Genomic DNA, 26251 nt, shown 5'->3' on the forward strand with positions numbered 1-26251 from the left:
CACTGGTGGCGCTACGATCGCGCCTGGGTATTCCAGCCTATAGTTCGGCAAGGGTGGAAACTGGAAACCTCGTGAAGGTGTCAGAGACTAAGCAGCAGTCAAAGCAGTGGAAACATCTTACCTCTTACCTTCCTCCGAAGAAGGCAAAGTCTGTTCCATCAGTTGCCAAGGTGATGGTTTCGGTTTTCTGGGATTCCACAGGATATCTACTGGTAGACTTCAACCCCAAAGCTCAGACAAAAAATGGCCAATATTAAGCTGATGTGCTTGGGCACCTGCGTGAGAGTATCATGGCTACACGTCGTGGAAAACCCACAAAAGGTGTTGTTCAACCAGGACAATGCATCTGTTCGCAGGTTGTGCTGCAATGCATTACTATGGTTTTGAACACCCTCCACCTTTTCCGAAAATTGAAGAAAGAACTGCGTGGCAAGCATTTTATCATCCAAAACTGGCTCCCACAGGAGATATCGCTTGGGTGAGATCAAGCGATGTCTACACTGTAGATATCGCTGCAATGAAATTGCATCACAATGCTTTGCAGACCATTGTGACGTCATTGGCTACCATGGCGTCACAATCAAATGACATCACTAATGGCTCTGCTAACAGCTGTTAGCAGTACTTTTTACACTTAAGACACACCTTATTACTTTCTACAAACTGAAAAAGTTGGAAGAATGATGTTGGATGATAAATAAAATCTCACCCTCGTGTCTTTTGATATCAAATATATCAACACTCGTTGATAAAGGTGGAAAAAATCCTCGGCAAGCCTCGGAGTTTTCAAACTTTTATCAACTTGTGTTGATATATTTGATATCAAAAGACACTCGGGTGAGATTCTCTATATGCGTAATTTCTGCTGTAGAGAGTTTTTGTTCACCACAAGGACGAAGCCTTTTCCACCAATGGGATCCATGAACCAAAGCGTCGTTGGCAGACGTGATTATGTTGAAAACTAATTAGCAACCAAGTTCATCATAGTTAGTCTCAAAACTTTTCAGCCCCCTCCACCCCACGCCCTCTTAGGGGCTGGCAATAAATTATAGAGGTTAGGGGGGTGTCATCGCCCTCTTTCGGTATGTAATTATTTCATTGACCCCATCACTGACCGGCCCAACCACCCACATAATAATTTACCAGCCCCTTATGTGGATATCATATATAAAGCCATCCTTTCTTAGCGTTATGACATCTACACTCATAATATTGTTTTTCGAAGGTATATTTTGTGTTCTGTGGTGGGTTTCATTTGTAAGGTCGAAATTGTCTAATCGAGGTGTTAGAATAGCTAAGCCGAATCGTTTGAGAAATCTGAAATCTGATTCATTCTTCATTCATGTCTGTCAGACCGCCCCCGTGGTCTAATGGTAGAGCGTCCGCCCGGAGAGCGGAAGGTCCGGGGTTCGATTCCCAGCCGCGTCATACCAAAAGACGTTAAAAGATTGTACTTGTTGTTACCCTGTCTGGCGCTCGGCCTGAAGGGGCTAAAACAAGGACTGGTCGGCTCGGAGTCAGTATACTGTGTCTGAGTGGGGTATTCATGTTAAACTGCGGCATGGTATCTTAGTATGATAGCACTATAAATCGGCGACAGTCCGGACTAGTACAAGCAGACACACACATATAAGTGCAATAATCTTGGACGCCACGTTAAACCGCCTTTTACCATCACTGTCAACAGCCAGTCTCGTACATATCTATTCAAGGCTTTGACACTAGGCATTAATAAGTTGGAAGAAAGTGCATATAAGAATCAAGAAGTATTCCCGAAAAGCCATCACAAAGAATAAAGAAAGTGTTATCCTCAAAAAGTGTCGTGTATTCATATCTCATACACTCTAAACATCAACTGAACGTGCTGTAACTAACTCACTGAAGCCCCTGTAAAATATACTGTACCGAGCCCCGATTCCCTGTCTTCGTGCTGTCTAAAATATGATGCATTACCCACACGATTATTGACACAGGCAAGAAGGCAGATTATGTTCTGAGCCGCAAAAGAAACGTCACTTCATGAAAATAATTCAAGAAAGTTTCCCATTGAAATATCAATGCATTTTGGGAACAATTTCGTTTTTGACATTAGTCTGTATCCAAATTTAATCCCCACGGGCAAAAAATGGCATAGGTATAGACAAAATGAGTCGCCAAAACTTAACAAAGGTCCATACTACAAAGTCCCGCATGCTTTTCATGAAAATAAAAATACACGTGCGTTTCCTTGTGCCTTTTCTGATAAAAATGCTCCCCAATACGTGGCTCCAGCATTCTTGTATGGATGCCAGCGCAATGCCAAGACTTTCAAGGCATCAGAGAAACCAGGCTTCAGGAAGATTGCATGCTGGCCAGACTGCACGAATGGTTGTCAATGCTTTTAATATCCGCGTGAGACCTATCTACAGGTTGTATCTATGATACCAGGCCACCAACAAGCACCAATGACCACCAGTGCGATGGTAGACCTGGGAACGCCGCCTCAGGATCGACAGATCGTTTGCCAACACCTTCGTACGTTTCACCAGGACTACAGAAACAACACGTCAAACAGTTGGAACCCACCAGTGACGCATAAGTGCCTGATACAGTGCGTCGACGTTTAGTCGACGAATGTCCACTGTCAGAGACCGTATCATGGCCCTATTCGCACAGCTCGTCACTGCCATGACAGACTATAGTAGGCCATGCAGCATCGAAATGGGCGCTATTTGCCGTGGAGAACCATTATTTTCTCGGACGAAAGCCGATTATGTGTTTCTACGGCAGATGGCAGTGTGAGAGTTTGGCGTAGACGTGGGGAGCGCTATTCAGATGGCAGTGTGAGAGTTTGGCGTAGACGTGGGGAGCGCTATTCAGATGGCAGTGTGAGAGTTTGGCGTAGACGTGGGGAGCGCTATTCAGATGGCAGTGTGTGGGTTTGGCGTAGACGTGGGGAGCGCTATTCAGATGGCAGTGTGAGAGTTTGGCGTAGACGTGGGGAGCGCTATTCAGATGGCAGTGTGAGAGTTTGGCGTAGACGTGGAGAGTGCTATTCAGATGGTTGTGTGATGGAAAGAGACTCATTGGACGGTCCAAGCATGATGGTATGGGGTGTTATTGCTCTCAATCAGAAAGGTGGTCCTGTGGTGTCCCGCTATAGTGGTCCAGGAAGAGGCAATGGCTTCACAGCTGCCCGCTACAACGATCATGTCATCAAACCTGACGTCGTGCCACATTTTGGACGTTACGGTTACCATGCTTCAAGCACGACAACGCCCGTGACCACACTGCCAAAGCAACAAGGGATTTCCTCCAACAACTTGGCATCGGAACCATGCAGTAGCCTGCACCCAGTTCAGATTTAAACCCCACAGAACACATTTGGGGCGAGGTTAATAGAAGACTGAATGACGTGCGACCAAGGCCGACAACTGCGGATGAACTCCGTCAGGTGTTTCTCAGAGTGTGGGCTCAATTGCCAATGGTCTTTATCAACCGACGAATTCACTCCATGTACAGAAGATGTATGGCTGTAATCAACGCCTGCGATGGTCACACAAGACACTGACTTTGATTTCTCGTGTTCTTTTCTGGGCTGGTGATTTTGTTATTGAGAGCGTTTGACATCATTATTTGACATCATTGGATGACATCATTGTTTGACATCATTGTTTGGCATCACTATTGTTTGACATCATTGGTTGACATCATTGTTGGACATCATTTGATGACATCATTGTTTGACATCAATGGTTGACATCATTGTTTGACATCAATGGTTGACATCATTGGTTGACATCATTGTTTGGCATCACTATTGTTTGACATCATTGGTTGGCATCATTGTTGGACATCAATGGTTGACATCATTGGTTGACATCATTGTTGGACATCATTTGATGACATCATTGTTTGACATCAATGGTTGACATCATTGTTTGACATCAATGGTTGACATCATTGGTTGACATCATTGGTTGACATCATGGGATGACATCATTATTGGACATCATTGTTGGACATAACTGTAAAGTTCCATCTTAATCCTACTTTTCCTCAATTTGTGTTCATCATCTTTTGAAATGAAAGACTCTGATATCTTGCAGCGGAGTGACGTTTCTTTTGCGGTACAGTATATTTAATCATCATTTTATTTCCAATACATATAGGCCTTTGTGTACAAAAAGTTGAGTACAGATCAGTTTTAAACATTCAGTTTCGCATTTCTAACTTCATTTGCATAATACAGATATTTTGCTAGATTTGTAATAAGAAATGTATCTGGCGATGTATCTCATAAATTTATTAACGTTAGGATGACAATAGAACTTTGCTTTGAGATACAGTTGTCGTAACTTGACATACGATGGACAAATAAGCAGGAAGTGGTACTCGGTTTCAACACAGTCTAATTTACAGTTTGCATTTCCTAAATTTCTTGGGATTTTATAATGACGTCAATTCTCAATTTCCAAAGTATATGATTGCTGAATCACTACCAGATTGCCTAAATCACTGTGATAATCAGAAACATTATGTTTTCAACAGAGTGTTTAAAATTCACCCAGAACAACATTTTCTAATTATTCTAAAGTGACATAAGTACTTGGAGTTAATGGTTTTTATACCACTCAAATCCGTCTACCCCGACAGATGAAGTAATATGTAAGGATTGGGTGGTCCTTAACTTCTTTTGATTAGTATAAATGAATCCAAGAACAAACATAATACTATAAGATAAACCCTCTTTTCATCACCGAATTATCTAACCGCTATCCTAAAATACTTCGAATAGTATATAAGCCCAATATATAATAATACTAATATATATATATATAAAATCTGTATTAATCGCAATACGGAAACAGAATCATAAGTGGTTTTCAATGGTATAATTATATCTGCTCTCCACGTTCAGTACTTCCACGTCCGTCTAAGGTATGTCAGGTGGGCCATCACGACAGCCCGAGCAGATTCCCGCCTGATGCTAATCAAGTGATGACAACGAGCGCTGGGTGGACGCTGGCCGGTTGAGGTGCCCTTGGGACCTGGAGTTGTCAGGGGCACTCACATCATCAACAGAAGGTCAATGGTCTGACGTCACAGTTGTTCAGCGTTGATTGGGGGACCAGCGTCATGCGCTGTGTAGCGTTGACAGAGGAGAGACGTTTCGCCATCGCAGTCACTTGCTTGCCCCTGCCACGTTGGAGTGGTGGTTTTTAACGTGTGATTGATGGCATTTCTAGGCTCACTAGGCAGGACCTGTTGTTTGCGGAGCCAATGATTGGGTAGGAAATAAGGACAGGTTTTACTAATTACATTCGTTTCATCTATAAGCCCACAAAATAGCTATTTCCTTATAGCATTTTTATCTGCATTGCTTCGGGATATAACAATATCAATATCTTTTAAATCGGCTTTGTTCTTCAGATAATTTAAGCAAAGGTTACAGGGTATATAGTCAAAACTCGCACGATCGTATGCCTTCTTCAAGCGTCTCGGCCATTAATTCTGCCGAAGAGTGAGTGAGTATGGTTTTACGCCGCTTTTAGCAATATTCCAGCAATATCACGGCGGGGGACACCAGAAATGGGCTTCACACATTGTACCCATGTCGGGAATCGAACCCGGGTCTTCAGCGTGACGAGCGAACGCTTTAACCACTAGGCTACCCGACCGCCCCTCTGCCGAAGAACCAGAAAAGAATATACGTATATTAAATGATAAATCGCTTATAAGAGCCTTACATAAATTCAGCCATTACACAAGTTTAAATGAGTATGTGTATGAATTGAGGATGAATGTCGTGTTGTATTAGTACGTGATCAGTATGAACATCTAAGAGAAATGTATATTCCGATGTTTAACAACATTCATAAAAACGAGAAGTTAATGATTACTTTTCTCAAATCCAACAACTCTGATGTTATACGTTCATTGGTCATATTGTTAAACATATATTTTCTATCAGAGCGTTTTGTGTATCATATATATTACGCGACTATAAAAATGAAGCCGAAATGTCAATTGTACAATGGCCTATGCGGCCTTTAATAACGCATAAAAATATGTTGGTTTTTAATTAGATTTGTGGAGAGAAGTGACAAGATCAGGTTTATAGGCAGCTACCCAGGGACCATGTCATAAACAGCATTGGAGTAGACTTTGTTTAACAGAAACACAGGGTTTTCTGGAGTAAATTGTTTGTTTTGCGAGATACGCAACATTTTGTACTGCTGCATGACGTGTACAGAAAGGTAATTAGGTCACGTGTTAGTTTAGCTCTTTCACCCTTATACTGTGACTCGATGACTATCTTTAAGGGGCTAATACGTTATGCTCAGTAGTTTTATATCCTCTCTGTCAATCTTCTTCCCGGCTATGGGTTGGAATCCCCGATTCGCCCTGGTAATACTCCTTGGTTCTTACACGCGAATGTGTCAATATGGTAAACATGCGTGTTTTGTGTCTTTCACTTAACATTCAGCTGACACGCCGTGAACCAACTGAAACACTGTTAAAAGGCCCAAACACTCACTCACACAAACAACCCTGACTATGGTGGTGAACAACAGCTGTATTCATGAACTCGCATTGTCTCTCACCTTTGTCTGTGCGATTTATTAATTTTATATTAATACACAAATACTTCGCCCATATTGTTTCAAACTGGTTAATCCACTATATATTCGAATTTCATTAATGAAGACTCTTATCAAACCTTATATATATTAATACTTCGCATGGTTATATTGTTTTATTCACTATTTCATTTTTGTGTGTTAATCATTCTATTTCATGGCAATGTATATATATATACACTAGTATATCTTTAATAATTACCCTTTATATTTACTCCTTCAATGTCCAGCTAACTATTAATTCACATCCATCTATTTTTATTCTGTACAAAAACAATCTAATACTACTTGCTCAGGGAAATTGTGACGCATTCCAGAGTAATGAAAAAAGTATGACGTTGTTCAGAGAGCACTTAAACCGCATGTCACATTGTCAGGGCTTCTCAGCACTCTCCCGGGGAGCTCTATATTAAGCTCGGATGACGATGTGTTCTTTGATCAACTCTCAAGCAGCCATGTAGTACCTACTATTTTCCCCTGACATGACGCATTAAGGAAAGCGCAACAAGAGGCAACAGACAACCATTACCAAGAGCGTCAACACATTCAAGTAGAAGTACAAGGTATATATATACCCGCGGCTAAAAACACTTAAGTCAGCACATCCTTTGATCAGACCAGTGTTAGCATGTTGTGCGAGTGTACGGAAGTCTATATTGTGTTTTATGACACGTATATATTTGGAACCGGTTATATGTTATTTATAGAATAAATTCGCTCTCATAGGGAGGTGGTTCTACAAGCAGGTCGAAGATGTCCTTGAGTTGAATGTTAGTAGACTCCGGGCTGAGAGAAATAAGACTTCTAACTGCCACGTGATCTGTCCTATCTTGACCTCATATTTTCAGATATTCACACTCCTTTTCTCTTTCATCGATTAGTGTTCGCAATGTTGAAGTAAAAAACAAAGTGGGATGACAGCGTATTTTATTAGATTTTAGTAAAATCTTCTTGGCTTTGTAAAACAATTGTATTTGTGATGCGAAATATTTTAAGGAAATTCTATCTAGCTAAAACGTTTTCTTTACATCCTTTGACATGTATTTGAACACTATTTTTTTGTATTTCAATGAGGTCCAATGTGTACAGTGGATTAATTAACACATGAACAAATGAGTGAGTGAGAATGGTTTTACGCCGCTTTTAGCAACATCACGAAATTCCCGCAATATCACGGCGGGGGACACCAGAAATGGGCTTTACACATTGTACTCATGTTGGGAATCGAAACCGGGTTTTCGGCGTGACGATGGAACGCTTTAACCACCAGGCTACCCGACCGCCCCAAGGAGAAAATGAAACTATAACTGTCAGATACCATATGTTACATTTCCAATTGAAAGTATCTTAAGTTAACGATATAATATCACCAACATGAACTATAATGGCTCTTCATCAGAACTCAAACCAGTCAGGTTTTGACCACTCAGATACAGAAAGCTTCACGCGTATGTGAGATGAGGTGAGGTGAGGTGAGGTGAGGTGAGGTGAGGTGAAATAGGGTTTAACCTCGCGTTCAAGATTATTGCACATACTAGTAGTTAGCGACATGCATGCACGTGTGTGTGTGTGTGTGTGTGTGTGTGTGTGTGTGTGTGTGGCTGCTTGCACTATTCCGGTCAGATGCAGAATTTGTGGTGCTAGCCCACTGAGATAACATAAATACCCCACTCAAACACAGTTTTCTGAATCCGAGCCGACCAGTCCTTGTTTTAGCCGAGCGCCAGACAGGGTAACAACAAGTACCATCTTTCAACGTCCTTTGGTATGACGCGGCCGGGGATTGAACCCACGACCTTTAGCTCTCCGGGCAGACGCTCTATCACGTGACCACGGAGGCGGCCCCACACGTATGTACATTTTATGTGAATATGTATGGCATTTCAATAATCTTAGATTATCAAGGGATTTATATGCCCTTTTCATTTTGATGAATACCCAGCAAACACACAGCGTTATCACAACGTTGATAACATGTCGGAATGTTACGTCGTAACGTCAGGATGTGTAACGTTGTGCAACCTACAGTATCATATATGTACGGTGGCCCATAAGGGACATGGAGTCTGTTTTTCAATATTTTGATATTTCACTTACTATTAATGTAACCTTTTGCAAATGAATACAATTTTTTTCGTTTTTGTTTTTGACATTTTCATTTTAGATTTTGACATTTTCGCTTCACATTTTAGCGATTCAATAGCTGCTTGAAAGTACATTTTCCATGTTTTCGGTTGTTTTTATACATGATTTATCACATATTTGTATGACAAATCGTGTTAATTTGCAAAAGGTTACGATAAAAGTAAGTGAAATATCAAAATATTGAAAAACAGACTCCATGTCCCTTATGGGCCACCGTATATATATGATTCTTTTCTCTTTTTTACGCCGCTTTTAGCAATATTCCAGCAGTATCACAGCGGGGGACACAAGAAATGATACACATGTGGGGAATCGAACCCGAATCGAACCCGGGCCTTCGGCGCTACGAGCGAACGCTTTAACCACTAGGCTACCCCACCACCTCTCGTGTAGAACTATATTAACTTATGTTAAGAAGGAACTATATTAAAAGACCAACCACCCCTTTCTTCTTGAATGTCAAAAATGTGTCAAATAACTATTCCCGCCGAGTTCACAGTGCGTAATAATTAATTTAAAAAAGCGATCTCGCAAAACGAAAGGAAATGTTACACAAACTTCGAAGCGACGCTTTCGCAGTGTGGAAATATTAGCCTGAGCCAATTCACTGCCACGGCGTAGTGAACCCGCCGCTAAAAATAGCCGTCCAATCAAAGACTCTCACGTGCGTGAGAAAGTCAGTGCAAACTTAGAGATAGGAGTATGGATGTGGTGACGTCACTTCCGAAACGAAACAATAGTGGCGAATGGGTCCTGGGCATTTAAAAAAAAAAAGAATGGAGATATAATACACTGGATAATCTTTTATGGACCGATATTGGTATTCTTCCTTCTGTTAGACACGTCAATACCGAGTTCGATTTCCCACAAGGGCACAATGTGTGAAACCCGCCCGTGATGTCCCCAGCTCCAGTATTTCAGGAATATTGTTCAAGCAACTTAAAACCACACTCGCTCACTCATATTACACGAACCAGGCAGACGGGGTCTGTCAACAACGAATGTCGATCTTCAATTCGCAGTATTGACGTTTTACAGTTGGTTATGTGAACACTCGCATCACTGATGTTCAGAACACCTTAAATGTTGCTATGGGACATGAGTTGAATGTACTAGCAATCGACATAGTGTGGTGGTTTATATATCGCATATACCTTCAGAATATAACTTCAGAATCGGTTTGTTTGTCTGCTGACTTGTCACCGAATCAACCAGAACTGCACCAAAGCCGTGAAAAACCTCATTTGGCCAACAGAAACTGTCAAATTTTAAATTTGGAGAAACTGAAGTTCATTGAAAGTTAACTTTTGTAAATATCCGTGTTACAAATACATGTGTAAAAAACCCGATTTATATGCATTTTATACTTAATTTACCTAAGCGAAATTGTTTAGATCTTCAGACGTAAATAACACTGGTACCAACATTGTACCTATGTGTACGGTCATGCTTGTAAGATCAATGTCGTCACATGTCATTGGCACCTGTATACATGCATGACCACTATCCTTTAGGGTCCTACCCTTTGGGGAGGGGCAGGGGGGTGGGGGGTCTCAAAATAAAATAGATTGTCCCCGAAAATTCTTGAAAAAACTAATTATGCTTCAGACTGTTGCAAAAGGAAATTGCCTGCCACAATAATTACATTTTCTTAAATAAAAAATCAGGTTAATATTTTGCAATACAAAAATATCTGGTTTGGTAGTTGTAGCTGTATCTGAAAAAGATATCTCATCTCGATACAAAATCTCAGCCCCACCCCAATATCGAATGGTCGGTCCCATGGGACCAGGATCTGCTGATCGAGGGTTCCAATCCCCCTTGTCATAGCACCATACCCTGCTTGCAGGTTTCCCCAGAGTTTTAAAAGTCTACGCACCGCTTTAAGATTTACCACAAACATCTTGACTCGCCGTGATACAACTAGAATATGCTGTTCGAATCGGCATTAAACCCAACTCTCTCTCCATCACCTCACTGCTTATGCGTCATCGTCCCCGTCGTACATTTGTGCCGACACTGGCGCCCTCTGGTGGGCGATTGTCGTGATCAAGCTTCACTGCTGTTGACTACAACTGCCCAGTTTGATTAAAACGCTTGGCTCAGAGAATGATGTGCTGTATGTTTTATTCATGCCTGTTTATCTGCCAATAACCACAAGTTGTCTCCACGGGGAGTATCTGTCACTCTACCTCCCTACTGCTACACCGAGCCATCAACACAATGCTGCCGGTACCGCGGAGAGAACGAGACGAGAAAGATATTGTGTAACACGCATTGATTCAATTGTCAACCTGTTTGTATAGTACTGCTTGAGTATACATGTACTTTACGCGGATCCTGCACGGTACGGTTTTGTTGTTATTGTTGCCTTAAATGTTTGAGTTTGATTTGAAAGATAGCAAATCGAGGATATTTGGCTCACACTTACTTACTTACACTTATAGGAGGAGGATATTTGGCACACTACTTAAACTAAGTCTTAATTCTTTAAGCAAATTGTGTGAGTGGCGGGGGATATCGGTAGGGCAGGACATGCGTATCCTCAGCTTACACCTGATGTCATCACTGATTTTCAGTGATCCATTCATATAATATTCACCGCTAATTTGCCTTTTACGCGCAATGGAATCTGTTTCGTCGGTGGGGTGAGGTGAAATTGGGTTTAACGTCGCGTCCATGATTATTGCACTTATGTAGCGACGTGCATGCACGCGTGTGTGTGTGTGTGCGTGTGTGTGGTTGGGGCTGCTTGTACTAGCTTGACTGGTGCCGATTTATAGTGCTAGCACACTGAGACACCATGCCGCAGTTTAACATGAATAACCCACTCAGACACAGTATACTGACTCCGAGCCGACAAGTGCTTGTTTTAGCACCTAATGCCGAGCGCTAAACAGGGTAACAACAAGTACCATCTTTCAACGTCTTTTTTTTGGTATGACGCGGCCGGGGATCGAACCCGAGACCTTCCGCTCTCCCGGCGGACGCTCTACCATTAGACCACGGAGGCGGTTCTGTTTCGTCGGATGCAGGAGACTGGTTATACTCTGTCGTTGACATTTGTATACAATGCTCATACTTTCCATTGTAAATGAACGTAAGGGTGTGGAGGTTTACCTGCAGTGAAACCCAGTTAATCAGGACGATATCGTCCTTCGAAAGAACACATTATTCAACTGATTCACGCATGACCGTTAGCTACCGAAAAGACAAAACTCTCTTAAATGACTATTTTCCTCCTGTAACCTTGGTTGTTCAATTATGCTATCTAACCTCTGTGTGCATATCTATGCGTGTTTACACTCCGAGACATATTCTGTTATCTCTGATAACCTTAAATAGTCCTATGCTTGTCGTAAGAGGCGACTAACGGGATCGGGTGGTCAGGCTCGCTGACTTGGCTGATGCAGTCATCGATCCAAAGTGCGTGGATCGATGCTCGTGATATTAAAGGACTGTCTGGTCCAGACTCGATTATTTACAGACCGCCGTCATATAGCTGGAATATTGCTGAGTGCGGCGTTAAACAACAAACCAACCAACAACCAACCTTTTTCCCGAAAACACAGGTGCCATATTTCATTCAAAACCCCTTCAATTTCCTGCAAAGTCAGATTATGTCACTCATCATACCTGTAAATGTACCCGTCATAAGCGGATCCAGAGGGGGTTGGGGTTGAGGTTAGGGTTGGGGTTTCCAAGATTTCCGGACCACACCCCCACCCCCCTGTGAAATCCAAATGTAGTATGTTGTAGACCATCTCCCCAGAAAGAACGCAGCATCGTGTTATTGTTGGTAGCTGCAGCCGATTGAAATGATTTTCTGAGGCATCTGCTTCCAGTCAAATAAGGACCGCCTCCGTGGTCTAGAGGTAGAGCGTCTGCCCGGAGAGCGGAAGGTCTGGGGTTCGATCCCCAACCGCGTCATACCAAAAGACGTTAAAAGATGGTACTTGTTGTTACCCTGTCTGGCGCTCGGCATTAAGGGGCTAAAACAAGGACTTGTCGGCTCGGAGTCAGTATACTGTGTCTGAGTGGGGTATTCATGTTAAACTGCAGCATGGTATCTCAGTGAGCTAGCACTATAAATCGGCATCAGTCCGGGCTAGTACAAGCAGCCACACAAACATACACACGTACATGCACGTCGCTATATAAGTGCAATAATCTTGGACGCGACGTTAAACCCCATTTCACCTCACCCCACCTCCAGTCAAATAAATGTATCGTGACACAGCAAGTTTGGCAGGTGTAGTATATCTGTCACAATCATGTCTTATCATTGAACTATCATTACTTCGTGGTAGTGGACATTGGCAAGTACACAATAATAATTATTTTGTTATCCTTTTCCTACCAGGCCCGAATAAAAAGGGCGCATCATGTATTGGCATCTTTTTTCGAATAAGATTCTTGACAAAAGACTTTCCGACTTTTGACAGACCAATCTAGCCTACTACAACGTGGTCATTGTTGTATTGCCAACTTACTTTTAGCATTTCCTTCTGCTTGTAGAAGTAATATACTGCATATATCTAATTCTTTATGAGTTTTTTAGAACGATATGGTCGGAGCAATGGAAGACATTGTACGTGTGTTTGATTGTGGTTTAACGCCGTACTCAGCAATATTCCAATTATATGTAAATAATCGAGTCTGGACCAGACAATCCAATGATTGACATCATGAGCATCGATCTACGCAATTGGGATACGATGACATGCATCAACCACGCCAGAGGGCCAGAGCACCCGATCACGTTAGTCGCCGCTTAAGACAAGCATGGTTTGCTGAAGACCTAGTCTAACCCGGATCCTTACAGTTACATGGTACGTATAATTATTATTACCGGTGTATTAAAAAGAATCAAAACCTTTTTTAAAAGATGTCAGTTTTGTGTAGATACAATCTTAATGTTCCATCGCAGATGAACTCAGTAGGTATAGCGGAACTTGTAAATCTAGATGAGTGAGTGAGTGAGTATGGATTTACGCCGCTGTTTGCAATATTCAAGCAACATCACGGAAGGGCGACACCAGAAATAGGCAAATCTAGATGAATAAAATTATGCATGCCCCGTGAGCGTTCCGGGCAAGAATACCCACCCAACAACAACTTGTCGTATGAGGCTTCAAAATTGATCCGGTGGTCAGGTTCAGTAAGATGGTAGTTTGCACGCCATCGTACCCTGGAGGCCTTTATCGTGGCTCATAATATCGATCACTGGTTTGCATTAGTTGATTAATTACAGCCCACCATCATAAGACTGGAATATTGGTGCGGCGTTTAACAACAAAAAATTAATATGTCAGAAGAAAGCAACTGCAGATACTCACTGCCAACAATCAAAAGAAAATAGGTATGCCAGTCATCTGGAATCTTTTCTTTTTCCAACATTTGAAAGTGATCTGAATACATTGCTTACTATCTAATTTTGTATAAGATCAACCTGAAAAAATATATTAGCCCAGTGAGTATGGTTTAACGCCGCTTTTAGCAATATTCCAGCAATTTCACGGCGGGGGACACCGGAAATGGGCTTCACACATTATACCCATGTCGGGAATAGAACTCGGGTCTTCGGCGAACACTTTAACCACTAGGCTACCCGACCCATGTAATATGAAGGGTTTGTAGGATATTGACAAGGAGAGGGAAAGAATCCGGGAATAAGATTTAAATTTGTTTGCACGTAGTTAAGTCCTTACAGTTTATATAGATAATGTGATAGTTGTTACCTCATGTACGTCAGATGACGTAAACGTGACCCTGTTGCTTTTCTTCTCTGACGTCACGCTTAATAAAAAGGGAGTCTGTCTTGTAAGAAGGTCTTTATTGCGAAATACATGCGATCTTCTACATTCGAGTATATGTACAAACAAGCCCGGGCTCCGGGAAAAAATCACAGTCAAAATATTTGTAGATGTTATCTATTACTTAGAACACTGGACACTTTCCATCATAATAAACATATATATACACAAACAAAACTCCATACGGTTCTAACAATCGGATCTTTTAACCGAGATCATTTGACAATTGGGTGAGTTAGGTTTAAAGCCGCTTTGAACAGTATTTCAATATAATGAAAAAAGCCGAAAGTAACGCTTTCGTAGACGTTTACAACTTCGGTGAACCCTAGAGCACACGTATGGTACTGATGATCTGTAGTGATTCGAACCACAGGGTCCTTGCACGGGTGTAGGATTCAAATGTGCACAACGAATTTTGGTTGCCAGGGCCAGCCATGTCATCCTTTTAAAACATGGGCCCACCTCAAGATAGTACATAGCAACCACGTTTGTATCGGTCAGTGCTCACGCCGACAATCTCGATGTGCCAGGTCAAGACTCGATCAAGGGTTTAAACATGAGGAAATGCATGTCCACGCGTTGGACAACAGTTCAGGGACAAGGAAGCAGAGGCTAGGCTAAAAATGAATAGATTTTGAAAAATGTCAGCAAATCTATCACGGATAATTAAAAACATCTAAACCTGATGATTTATGAGTGAAATAGTGGAGGGGTGGGTGTGGGGGGGGGGGGGGGGGGGGGGGGGGTGGGTGTGGGGGGGGTGTTGTGAGCTACTGAAGTTCACCTTGTTAAGTGTTTAACTTATGCATGCATCCCTTTAATTGAATTTGATTGTTTCATCGTTATTGGGGCGTTCAGCCAAGTCCAAACTGCAAACAATACGTGATTATGGTTACTTTTTAGGAGTGAGTGAGTAGGGTTTAACGCCGCTTTAAACAGTATTTCAGTAATTACACGGCGTGTTAGTTTAAAGTGTGAGTAACGCCTTAATCGAATCATGGTGCTGATAAACCATAACTCCTTATATAAGGGCGAATCTAGGATTCCAAAACAAACGTTATGAACTGGATAGGGTTAAAATATAACAGCTGTAAAAGTTAAACTTCTCTAACGACGACAACAACAACATATCATGTTTGATATGTAAGACCGTACAGCATGTTCCATGTAGCTTATGATTCATATTTAAATAATGACTATTTACAAACGTGTGTACAGAAAGGTATAATTCCAATCGATCTATTCAAATCACACAAACATTGTTCTTCAAACAAAAGGGTAACCATTGAAAAAATGTAATTGTCACAAAAAATGCAACAAACAAACCATTTCAGAGGTATATAAAATCATCAAAAAATGATGTAACAAATTCAAGACGATTCATCGTATTTCAAAGGGTGAAGGTCGTCATATTTTATAATGTGCTACGATGCTCTGTACATAGCGGCGCTCTGTTCAAATTGTAATAGATAATATTACACGATTACATATCCTTGAAAATATAACAGTATGCTCATACAAATATCTTGATAATGAATGATAGTTATACGTAACACTGATACGTCATATCAAGCTGCCTTAGAAACCAACCCCTCTACTATCTGTAGATCTCTCTGAATACACGAGGTGTGAACACTCCAGGGCCCACTTGCACAAAGCGATTTTAGCGCTACGACTATTGTAAGCCTATGTTAAAGTATGGGAGTTAAGATCATCTTAGCGCTAAGATCGCTTTGTGCAAGTGGGCCCTGATGATATTCCACGATATGCATATCTTAACTTACCCTAACTCTTTGGATTGCACATACATTCAAACATATACACGAAATGATTTGTTTAATACGAACTTTGAAATAGTGCAAAATCTTTAAACGATTTGTAAATATAAGCATACATGGAGAGAAGATTGTTCCGTTGAATATTATCATATCCTAACGTCACGACCAATCTGGGTGAACAGCAATGTCAGTAAATATTTCTACGGATATGACACAGCAGACACGCCCCTTTACACAAGAAGCACAGGGACTATTTTACAGGCGGCAAAGGTGTCTTCGTTTACATTCGTATGACATAAAAGCGTGTGAAAAATATGTCTATGTTCACATGGTATTAATCTGATAATGCAGCATTATCTTGCAGCAATATTTATGATGTTAACTTGGTAATGAACAAGGCTCCCTACTTTTATATAGATTTACATCAGTCCTCGCGCTACGATCACGTGTAGAACGGGCCCCAGGACACTAGCGTTCGTAATTTTTCTTATTCAGGAAGTGACGTAACACTACCGGATTATTTCAGAATTATCCGGTTTTTTTCACTGGGACAGAATAATTGTTTATGCTCAGTAACAGGAACACTTTACTAATAAAATAAGCGTATTTATATACAGTTAGAACACTTTGGGCTATACATGCCAGAGAAGACGACGAGTGAATGCTCCCCACAAACTGTTGACTCAATACTTAGACACATAAACAGCATTCAGCAGTGATCTATGAAACCATTTCAGCATTTAGCCGACCTATAAATCATTACTCTATTCAGAAAAGATGGCCAACGACGAGTCGCCGCAGGTTCTCTGACAACATTTTGGAAACCTCTCTAGTCCCGCTGATTCCGTCGGCCATTTTGAAGGAGAATATTGTAGTCAATGTATTACAACGCGTCGGAGCGTACTCTTGTAATGTGAAATGAAATAGCCATGGAATAAGTTATCGCTTAAACCTTTTCGTTATGCAAAATTATGAAACGTGGGTTAATGTCGTATGCATAACGGCTTATTTATCTTTTTAAAAGAATATACATAATACCTTTCTAAGTGATATTGATAATGCTCGTAAGGCTGCCAGTGTACAAAGAGAACATTTATACTGAATCAGATAAAGCTTAAGGGCACCCAAGGGTAATATTAACATTATAAGAAATAAGTTTTTATATCGAAAGCTCTAATATTTATAAAGTGTGACCGTCATACTGTAAGTGTTCAACCTCCAATGAACTCATAGTGACAGTCAAATACACCATATCCCGGATTAACTATTTTAGTATGAGTAAACCGTCAATCTAAATATAGGCAAAAATCCAAAGATTTTTCGACACGAATTATTTTTCTCAAAGTGGTGGAGATCACATTCTTTTACTTAATATTTCAAATGGAATCATAATGGAACAGTGTTTTTTATTCCATATGAAAACTTATAAGATTGAACGCACACGCAAATACGATACCCAACGAAGCCTGCGTCTTTCATCTTGTGAAAGGGCATGGAAACGAAAGTTTCATCTTTATTGCTCGAGCTTTCGTATTAATCTGTTTGGAAATGACATGTTGATGTTCGTTTACTCAAGTGAGCACAGCGGTTTATTATTAATGTTTAAGACCACCTCTAACGTTTCGTATTGAGAGATGAATATCTCACCCTTTTTCTTGACGTTAGAATTCCTTTAATCAAATACGCCACTATACAGAAAAATGCCAGATGCACTTCCAACAGAATTTGTAAACACTCCGAAAGTTGTTTAAGTAGATATGACATTGAGATACACAAAAGTGCAAGTGTATTCCCTTCAAACCGGAGAAACTCGGCTACAGAATATATTAAACAACAATTTCAGAAATGGAAATTAAATCAATGAGTACATTTAGAAAGCAAAGTTACCCAAGACACAACACGACGTAAAACTACTTAACATATTGTTGTTCCTGGCCGACTAACGATGACTGACTGCATATTGCTATCAACCAAGGGTCATGGAGGGATGTTATGGTACGGGGGCATATACTACTCATAAATCGTCATCACCTTCGTTGTATATGCATAAATTATTCGAGACATCACACAGTATCTCGTTTACATCATTATTCCAATTATTGACGGATTGAAACATTTATTGCATGCCAGTTTCTATGCCTTCTAATATGTACATCAAAGACTATTTGCTCTCCGCTGCAATTCCCAAATTCCCTTCAGAGATAGAACAAACATACTGGCAGTAAACATTCCGACTGCATACTCTGTGGAGTCCTAATTATCTACCATGTACACCTATGCTCAGGTAGTGTTGTATCAGTATGTTTATTATCTACGTGTTCAACACTGAACTGCCAGGCAAAAGAAAAAGTATAAACCCATGTTTGTAATGGCTACAAATGACACAAAGAATAAATGGTTGTCGATGGTGATGTATTTGATGCGGGTATCACAGTTCATTTTGGACCTTAAATTTGCAGTGTTTCGGCGACAGTTTTCAGCCCAGTAACAGTTTGATAACAGTTGTCATTTTTTTTGGTCAAATCTAGATTTCAAGTGAATATACTTTCTTTTGCCCGACAGTTGATGTTACGGCTTCAATTACAGTTACATTTGTAGGTCAAAGTGCCATAAATCAATACTTCTGAAACCCAAGTTGTGGTTATCAGGAACAATTTCTCTGTTTGCAAAGTCTCAATAAAAGACAAATGAAGTTGTTTTTTTCATTCTTATGTAATTACTCATTTGTTGTAAATCTGCCATTTATTAATTTTGAATGCTACAGTAAAGAAATAGTATTACAGAACAATGACCACAAAGTCCGACTGACTAATAAATGATCGGTTGATGTCTGTTTACTGTTCTTGTGTTGAGTGATGCTCGTAAGACGCAGGTCGAGAACAGCTTCAAACCAGCACGCATTGCTTCCTTATGCGAGGAAACTTCGCTCTCAAATATTATTTCATGACCCAATCTTTTATGATTCACGGAGTGCAGGTGCCATACTTACTGTGATGCCTCTTCAGACACACGCCATAGTTTGTCCAACAGACACTTGTGAACTGTGTCACATTACAGTGTCCCTAGGTGGGGACGGACAGACACACAGACAAGCACATGATATTCACGCAGGAACAAGATCTGGACGTGTAATGAGGGCGTGTTGTGCGTCGATGTCGATTTGACTGATCTGTGTTTGTAAGGACCTGGAGTGACCAATCAGTGACCAATCAGGTATCGGGACAACCCTGACAGCGTCGTTCAGGCAGACGCAACGGTACTGTAAGAAAAGACCAGACTTTGTATCACAAATGTTCAGACTTCTTCTCCCAATTCTTCCTGCTGGCTCTTCATCAGATAGTCAATAGCCAAGGACATGGTTTTATTCCTCGTCTGAATCTCACGCAATCGGCGCTGCAACTCCAGCTCCGACTTCTTCCACAACAACAACAGATCCTCCTTTGACAGCGACTCGATCGTACATTCATCAAGATAATCAACGGGAACATGCGCCTGGTATCCTGACATAGCATGACGTCGCAACGTTGACTTGACTCTGTTGTCCTTAAGTTTCAGATTGCGTTGAAAGTAGTCCCCTGTTTGGTACTCGTGGCTAATGCTTCTCCGTATTCCGCGATGGAGCTCGCTGTTGTCGGGTCTCAGTGGACCAATGTCGGAAAATTTCCTAGTGGGTGCAACCAAGTCTGGGTCATTGATACACCCATCGGATATCACCCAGATTTCGCCCTTCCTGTTCTCGGGGGAACTCTCGCTCCCGGAGTTGACGGCGGAATCCTGGGACAGCGTGGCCTCAGACAAATCTTCTGGTAAGCTGGGATAGACAGGGACAAGGGTGGGGTAACGGTCTCCCCCATCGTCCTCCAACCTCTCAGCATCTCCATCCCTATCCCCCTCTACCTCGACGTCAACCTGCAACGTCGCCGCGCTACCTCGTCGGTCGTGGTCGTACGATTGATTCACCATGGCGTTATTATTGGTGGTGTCGTCGGGGGATGAGCCCTTTCTGCTGACGTCTACGGTGGCGTCTGCAGTGATGTCAGGTTCCTGTCCCCCAATGTCCTCGATGGCGTCAGAGACGTTTTTCATTTCTCGGTGGTAACTGAAAAACATTATTGCAATGATATTACACACTGACAGAAATTGACCTTTGATAACGTTGCCTCTATATCTATACCCTTTTCTCTGTATTACTGTTTATCTTCAGCACTTTAGGTACATGTCCATACAATTCTTCTCGCAATTATCGATCCTACGGTTATTACGGTTATAATTTTAGTTCGTTACAACCGTATTTCCTTATAAGCATGTATCCAGCAAATAAACAGCAAATGGCCGGGACCAAAAACAGTTCGTTATAACCGTCAGTTGGTTATTAGCGTGTTCGTTATAAAAGTATTTTACTGTAGATAGATTTGTACAATTATGGGGCGATTAGGATAACGACATATAGAATTTCGTTGAAAAGATAAGCCATTCGGGATATTGTTCCATGAAATACCTTGTTATTTCTTATTTATATCAAAATGTTTTCACAACCTTATACCAGTTAAATATATTTAAAAAATAGAACAAAATTATTTCGTTTTACTTATCTTTCCGAGACAAGGGCGTTAACTGACTATAAAAGTCCAGTTTCCACCCTTGCCGAATTAGGCTGGAATTCCGGAGTTACATTTTGGCTGAACTAACGAGTCTATGCATAGTCCAATCAAAACGCGTGACGAACTAGACATCCGGTTCGCAAACACCATGCATTTCAACGTGCAGATTTCGGTCGACTGCAGGATTTACAAAGCATGTGTACCATCAATTTAGCGTCAACATATATATTTCAAATCTATTCATGTTCATGGTGCTCAAGTGATTTCATGCACTTATCGAGATAAGGCCCGTTTTATTACAATAAAGATCTTGATTATCGATCAGATTGTCTTGACGGGGTGCCGCCATTTTTGTTTGAAGCAATTGCAAGTGGTACAAGAGGTGGAATCTGATTGGTCAGTCGGGGGGACATAGAAGGGACATAACTCGTAATATCCACTGGTGGCGCTACGATCGAGCCTGGAAAATCCAGTCCAGTTCGGCAAGGGTGGAAGCTGGACTTTTATAGTCAGTTACTACCCTTGCCCCTGGAAGATGCCGTTTTCTGAGACGCGCCTTTGGAATTTTAGATATCAATTCAAATAGGTTGTTCGTGTCATGGTCTTTGGAGAGACTTGCATCGACACATGCAGTAAAACACATCGGCCGGCAAACGCATTGGCATGTTGAGCCATTAGGAAAGCGATTTCATCTTATCCCATTGTGACAACGATACACATTGACGTTTATAATGTAATAATTCGGCAATATTAGGTAGCAGGTCTACATAACTGGTCATAAGTTAAAGTCTCCATGGGCCTTTAATCGTGTCAGGTAATTTCACGTTGATAGACGAATGTGAATAGTATAGAACAAGTGTCTAAATGGAGGCAGAAAGAGCGATATGGTTTTCAATCGATAATAATAATCTTTTATTTGTGAATTGAAATAACGATTTGGAATGGAATCTTAATATAAGGCGACTTCACAAGATGAAAGGATATTGATTAATCGTGAAACGCAGTGTTATATGCATTTAAGGAAGACAGCACCATATAACTCTTTGGTAAGATGACACCCAAAGACCTCCGCGGATTAGAAAAATAAAATAAGAGACCGAATCTCATCTTCTTTTACCATCGAGTGGTAAATATGCTTCTTCTTATATACACACAGTAGTTTCTGCACAATAACTTTACCCTGCAGATGAACTCCAGTATTCGTCTCACAGAAATGCGACTTTTATTGAGTAGACTCGAGTTTATTTCATTAAGATATGGTCAATGCGGATTAGACGAGGAAGCAATACACAATTTTATATGATGGTATATTAGATCCCATCACATTGCCTTGTACAGACGACAGGCCAGATCCCACCATCCCTGAATTGACCATCATTGCCCTGGAAGGCACTGTCCGCTCATGATTAATTTAATGCAAACGACCTCCTCCCCCCCGACCCCCTATGAGCCCGGCGTCGCCAGTATGACAGCGTTATTGCAAACTGGACTAAACCTCCTGATCGGGAGATATCATAGTTGGATTGAAACTTGCCTCTCTGGTCGCACAGAACAAGATATCAATACTTCACAGAGCGCCTGTCAAGATGGCAATTTGTCATCTGACCTTTGAACCTTGGTGTTCGGCTGCAAACTCTGACGCGTCAGCGTCACAAGTCGCGCTACGTCGGCGACGGTAGAAGATGAGGAATGCCGGTCTATGATGTTGGTGATTGTGAAAGGGGCTTATTACACCTAGTTGCCACGGAATCTACAATCTGCGGATCGGGTTTTACGAAATTGGGTGGACGATGACGACCAACCTCGGTGAACTTGTATACGTAATGACAGTCGGCGGGAAGAATAGCACAGGGCTTGCACGGGCAGGACATGGCGTACGTAAATCATCAGTCCTTGGAATAGGCGACAAATTTCAATCAGAGGGAGTTATTTCTGAAACTGTATCCCGTGGCTAATGGAAAGGGGAGGAAGAGAAAGTGCCGTATTTAAAAGACTGTCTCCAGAGTGTATCGTGATAACAGCTCGCTGCACCCCCATCAGCCAAAGTGGCGGGAATCTCGAACGAAGCTAGACGCAGAAGGACGGAAATTGTCGGGATTCTTCCCGAACGGTCCGTTAAGGCCACCTGTGTTTACGTTTTTGTTGCAATCTTTGAAATATTTGAGTATTGATCTGAGGTGTATTAGGTTCCCCGGGCAAATGCATGCCATCCACTGACTACTTGAGCAAGCTTTTTACTCATACAGATTCACTAAGTTACATCGATTCCCCATAAGGTTACCACTGTCGCTTATAGACATTAGTTCTCTGATGTTACTATTAATTTTTTTATTTATTATTTATTTGTTCATTTATTCATTCATTCATTTGTTCATTCATTCATATATTTATTTATTTATTTATTTATTCATTGATTTGTTTATCTATAACAGCATTTTCTTTCTCCCCTATAGACACCAGTTCTCTGATGTTACTATTCATTCATTCATATATGTTATAATTTTTTTATTCATTCATTCATATATTTATTTATTCATTTATTTGTTTATTTGTAACATGATTTTCTTTCTTTTATATAGACACCAGTTCTCTGATGGTATCATTCATTCATTCATTCATTCATTCATTCATTCATTCATTCATTCATTCATTCATTCATTCATATCAGGGTTTTTATTGTAATGCGAGATTATTGTTCATCTAAATTGAAAAGGACAGCTAACTCGGTATAGAGGGCGCATTAAGATAACTGATATGTGTTATAATACCTCCTAGCAAGCCACCGAAGATGTATTTAAAAGTAATTTAAACCAACCTGACAATATTTGCGGTTATCTCCTGGAACACTTCTGCTCGCGTCTTTTCCTTCTTACGTGGCATCCGCTAAAAGAGAAGGATTTGACACATATTGTAATAACGTATCTATGTGATGGGAAAGTGATATAAAGTATAGTCCATTCCCTCAAATGAAAAATACCAAGCTCCAAAAGAAACGAAAGAAAGAAAAGTCCTAAGATTTCACGATTAACAGATAATGATACAAATACCAACGAATGTAAATGCGTGTATTTTGTGAGACATCGCAAATCTTCTCTTTACTCATACAGGTCTCAGTGGCGGATCATCACAGCATATCTTGTTATACAAGAAACAGCCTTATGCTTCTATAGATTTCCTGTGTCTCACATCGCCTGACGAACGCCCAAGACATTAGCTGGACTTTCTTTCCTTGAACGAGTCCAGTATCGAAGTCAGCGAATGTTGTTTAGTGCTAGGAACTTGTTCACAATTCATACGACTGTGAGGATTGTTCTGGGTGCTTCACATTTTGGAATGTGTCCTATTACATGGAAAAATATGATCAGGTACAACACGTTTCGGGACAGCGAGTCACCGCGCCCCAATTCCGGATATAGTGGACGTCCAGGGCCCCGCTCCTCAAAGCGATCTTAGCACTAAGGTGATCGTAAGTTCAATACTTTAACATAGGGTTACGATCATCGTAGTGCTAAGATCGCTTTGAGGAACGGGGTATTGATGTTGATATTTAATCAATGTTCCCTTAGCGTCTGTATGTTGAAGACCACTGTAATGGATCATGTCGGGTGCGCTGGCCCAGGCGAGCTGTCGGTGACGTTGGAGGAGACGAGACTTCAGTGCTGCTGCATGAATCGGTTATGTCAGTGACAGCTGGTGATACGCGACGTCTGGAACGCTGGATGAGACGCCACGTCGGTGACGTTGGGTGAGACGGGACTTTATTGAGGCTATATGGGACGCTGTGTGAGAGAGACCTAATTCAGGCTATATGGGACGCTGTGTGAGAGGGACTTACGTGAGGCTATATGGGACGCTGTGTGAGAGGGACCAAATTGAGGCTATATGGGACGCTGTGTGAGAGGGACCTTATTGAGGCTATATGGGACGTTGTGTGAGAGGGACCTAATTGAGGCTATATGGGACGCTGTGTGAGAGGGACCTAATTGAGGCTATATGGGACGTTGTGTGAGAGGGACCTAATTGAGGCTATATGGGACGTTGTGTGAGAGGGACTTAATTGAGGCTATATGGGACGCTGTGTGAGAGGGACTTAATTGAGGCTATATGGGACGCTGTGTGAGAGGGACCTAATTGAGGCTATATGGGACGTTGTGTGAGAGGGACCTAATTGAGGCTATATGGGACGTTGTGTGAGAGGGACCTAATTGAGGCTATATGGGACGTTGTGTGAGAGGGACTTAATTGAGGCTACATGGGACGTTGTGTGAGAGGGACCTAATTGAGGCTATATGGGACGTTGTGTGAGAGGGACCTAATTGAGGCTATATGGGACGTTGTGTGAGAGGGACTTAATTGAGGCTATATGGGACGTTGTGTGAGAGAGACCTGATTGAGGCTATATGGGACGTTGTGTGAGAGGGACCTAATTGAGGCTATATAGGACGTTGTGTGAGAGGGACTTAATTGAGGCTATATAGGACGTTGTGTGAGAGGGACTTAATTGAGGCTATATGGGACGTTGTGTGAGAGAGACCTGATTGAGGCTATATGGGACATTGTGTGAGAGGGACCTAATTGAGGCTATATGGGACATTGTGTGAGAGGGACCTAATTGAGGCTACATTGGACGTTGTGTGAGAGGGACCTAATTGAGGCTATATGGGACGCTGTGTGAGGGGGACCTAATTGAGGCAATATGGGACGTTGTGTGAGAGGGACCTAATTGAGGCTATATGGGACGCTGTGTGAGAGGGACCTAATTGAGGCTATATGGGACGTTGTGTGAGAGGGACTTAATTGAGGCTATATGGGACATTGTGTGAGAGGGACCTAATTGAGGCTATATGGGACGTTGTGTGAGAGGGACCTAATTGAGGCTATATGGGACGCTGTGTGAGGGGGACCTTATTGAGGCTACATTGGACGTTGTGTGAGAGGGACCTAGTTGAGGCTATATGGGACGCTGTGTGAGAGGGACCTAATTGAGGCTATATGGGACGCTGTGTGAGAGGGACCTAATTGAGGCTATATGGGACAATGTGTGAGAGGGACCTAATTGAGGCTACATGGGACGCTGTGTGAGAGGGACCTAATTGAGGCTACATGGGACAATGTGTGAGAGGGACCTAATTGAGGCTACATGGGACGTTGTGTGAGAGGGACCTAATTGAGGCTTTATGGGACGTTGTGTGAGAGGGACCTAATTGAGGCTATATAGGACGTTATGTGAGAGGGACCTAATTGAGGCTATATGGGACGCTGTGTGAGAGAGACCTAATTGAGGCTAT

General features: G+C 41.6%; 1 protein-coding gene across 1 annotated transcript in view; it reads right to left on the reverse strand.

The window, feature by feature from the left end:
* Positions 1-15343: 15343 nt before the first annotated feature.
* Positions 15344-26251, reverse strand: part of LOC124136204 (glutamate receptor ionotropic, NMDA 3A-like) — a 119251-nt gene continuing 108343 nt past the window's right edge. The window contains exons 8-9 of the mRNA XM_046502066.2: positions 23779-23846; positions 15344-20461 (exon numbers count right to left, since the gene is read on the reverse strand). Coding sequence (XP_046358022.2) covers positions 19657-20461; positions 23779-23846 — 873 coding nt within the window. The 3' untranslated portion in view covers positions 15344-19656. The remainder of the gene's footprint in view (positions 20462-23778; positions 23847-26251) is intronic.

The sequence above is a fragment of the Haliotis rufescens genome, unplaced genomic scaffold (genome assembly GCF_023055435.1).
Source record: "Haliotis rufescens isolate VD_foot unplaced genomic scaffold, xgHalRufe1.0.p SCAF_2, whole genome shotgun sequence".
Taxonomy (NCBI): domain Eukaryota; kingdom Metazoa; phylum Mollusca; class Gastropoda; order Lepetellida; family Haliotidae; genus Haliotis; species Haliotis rufescens.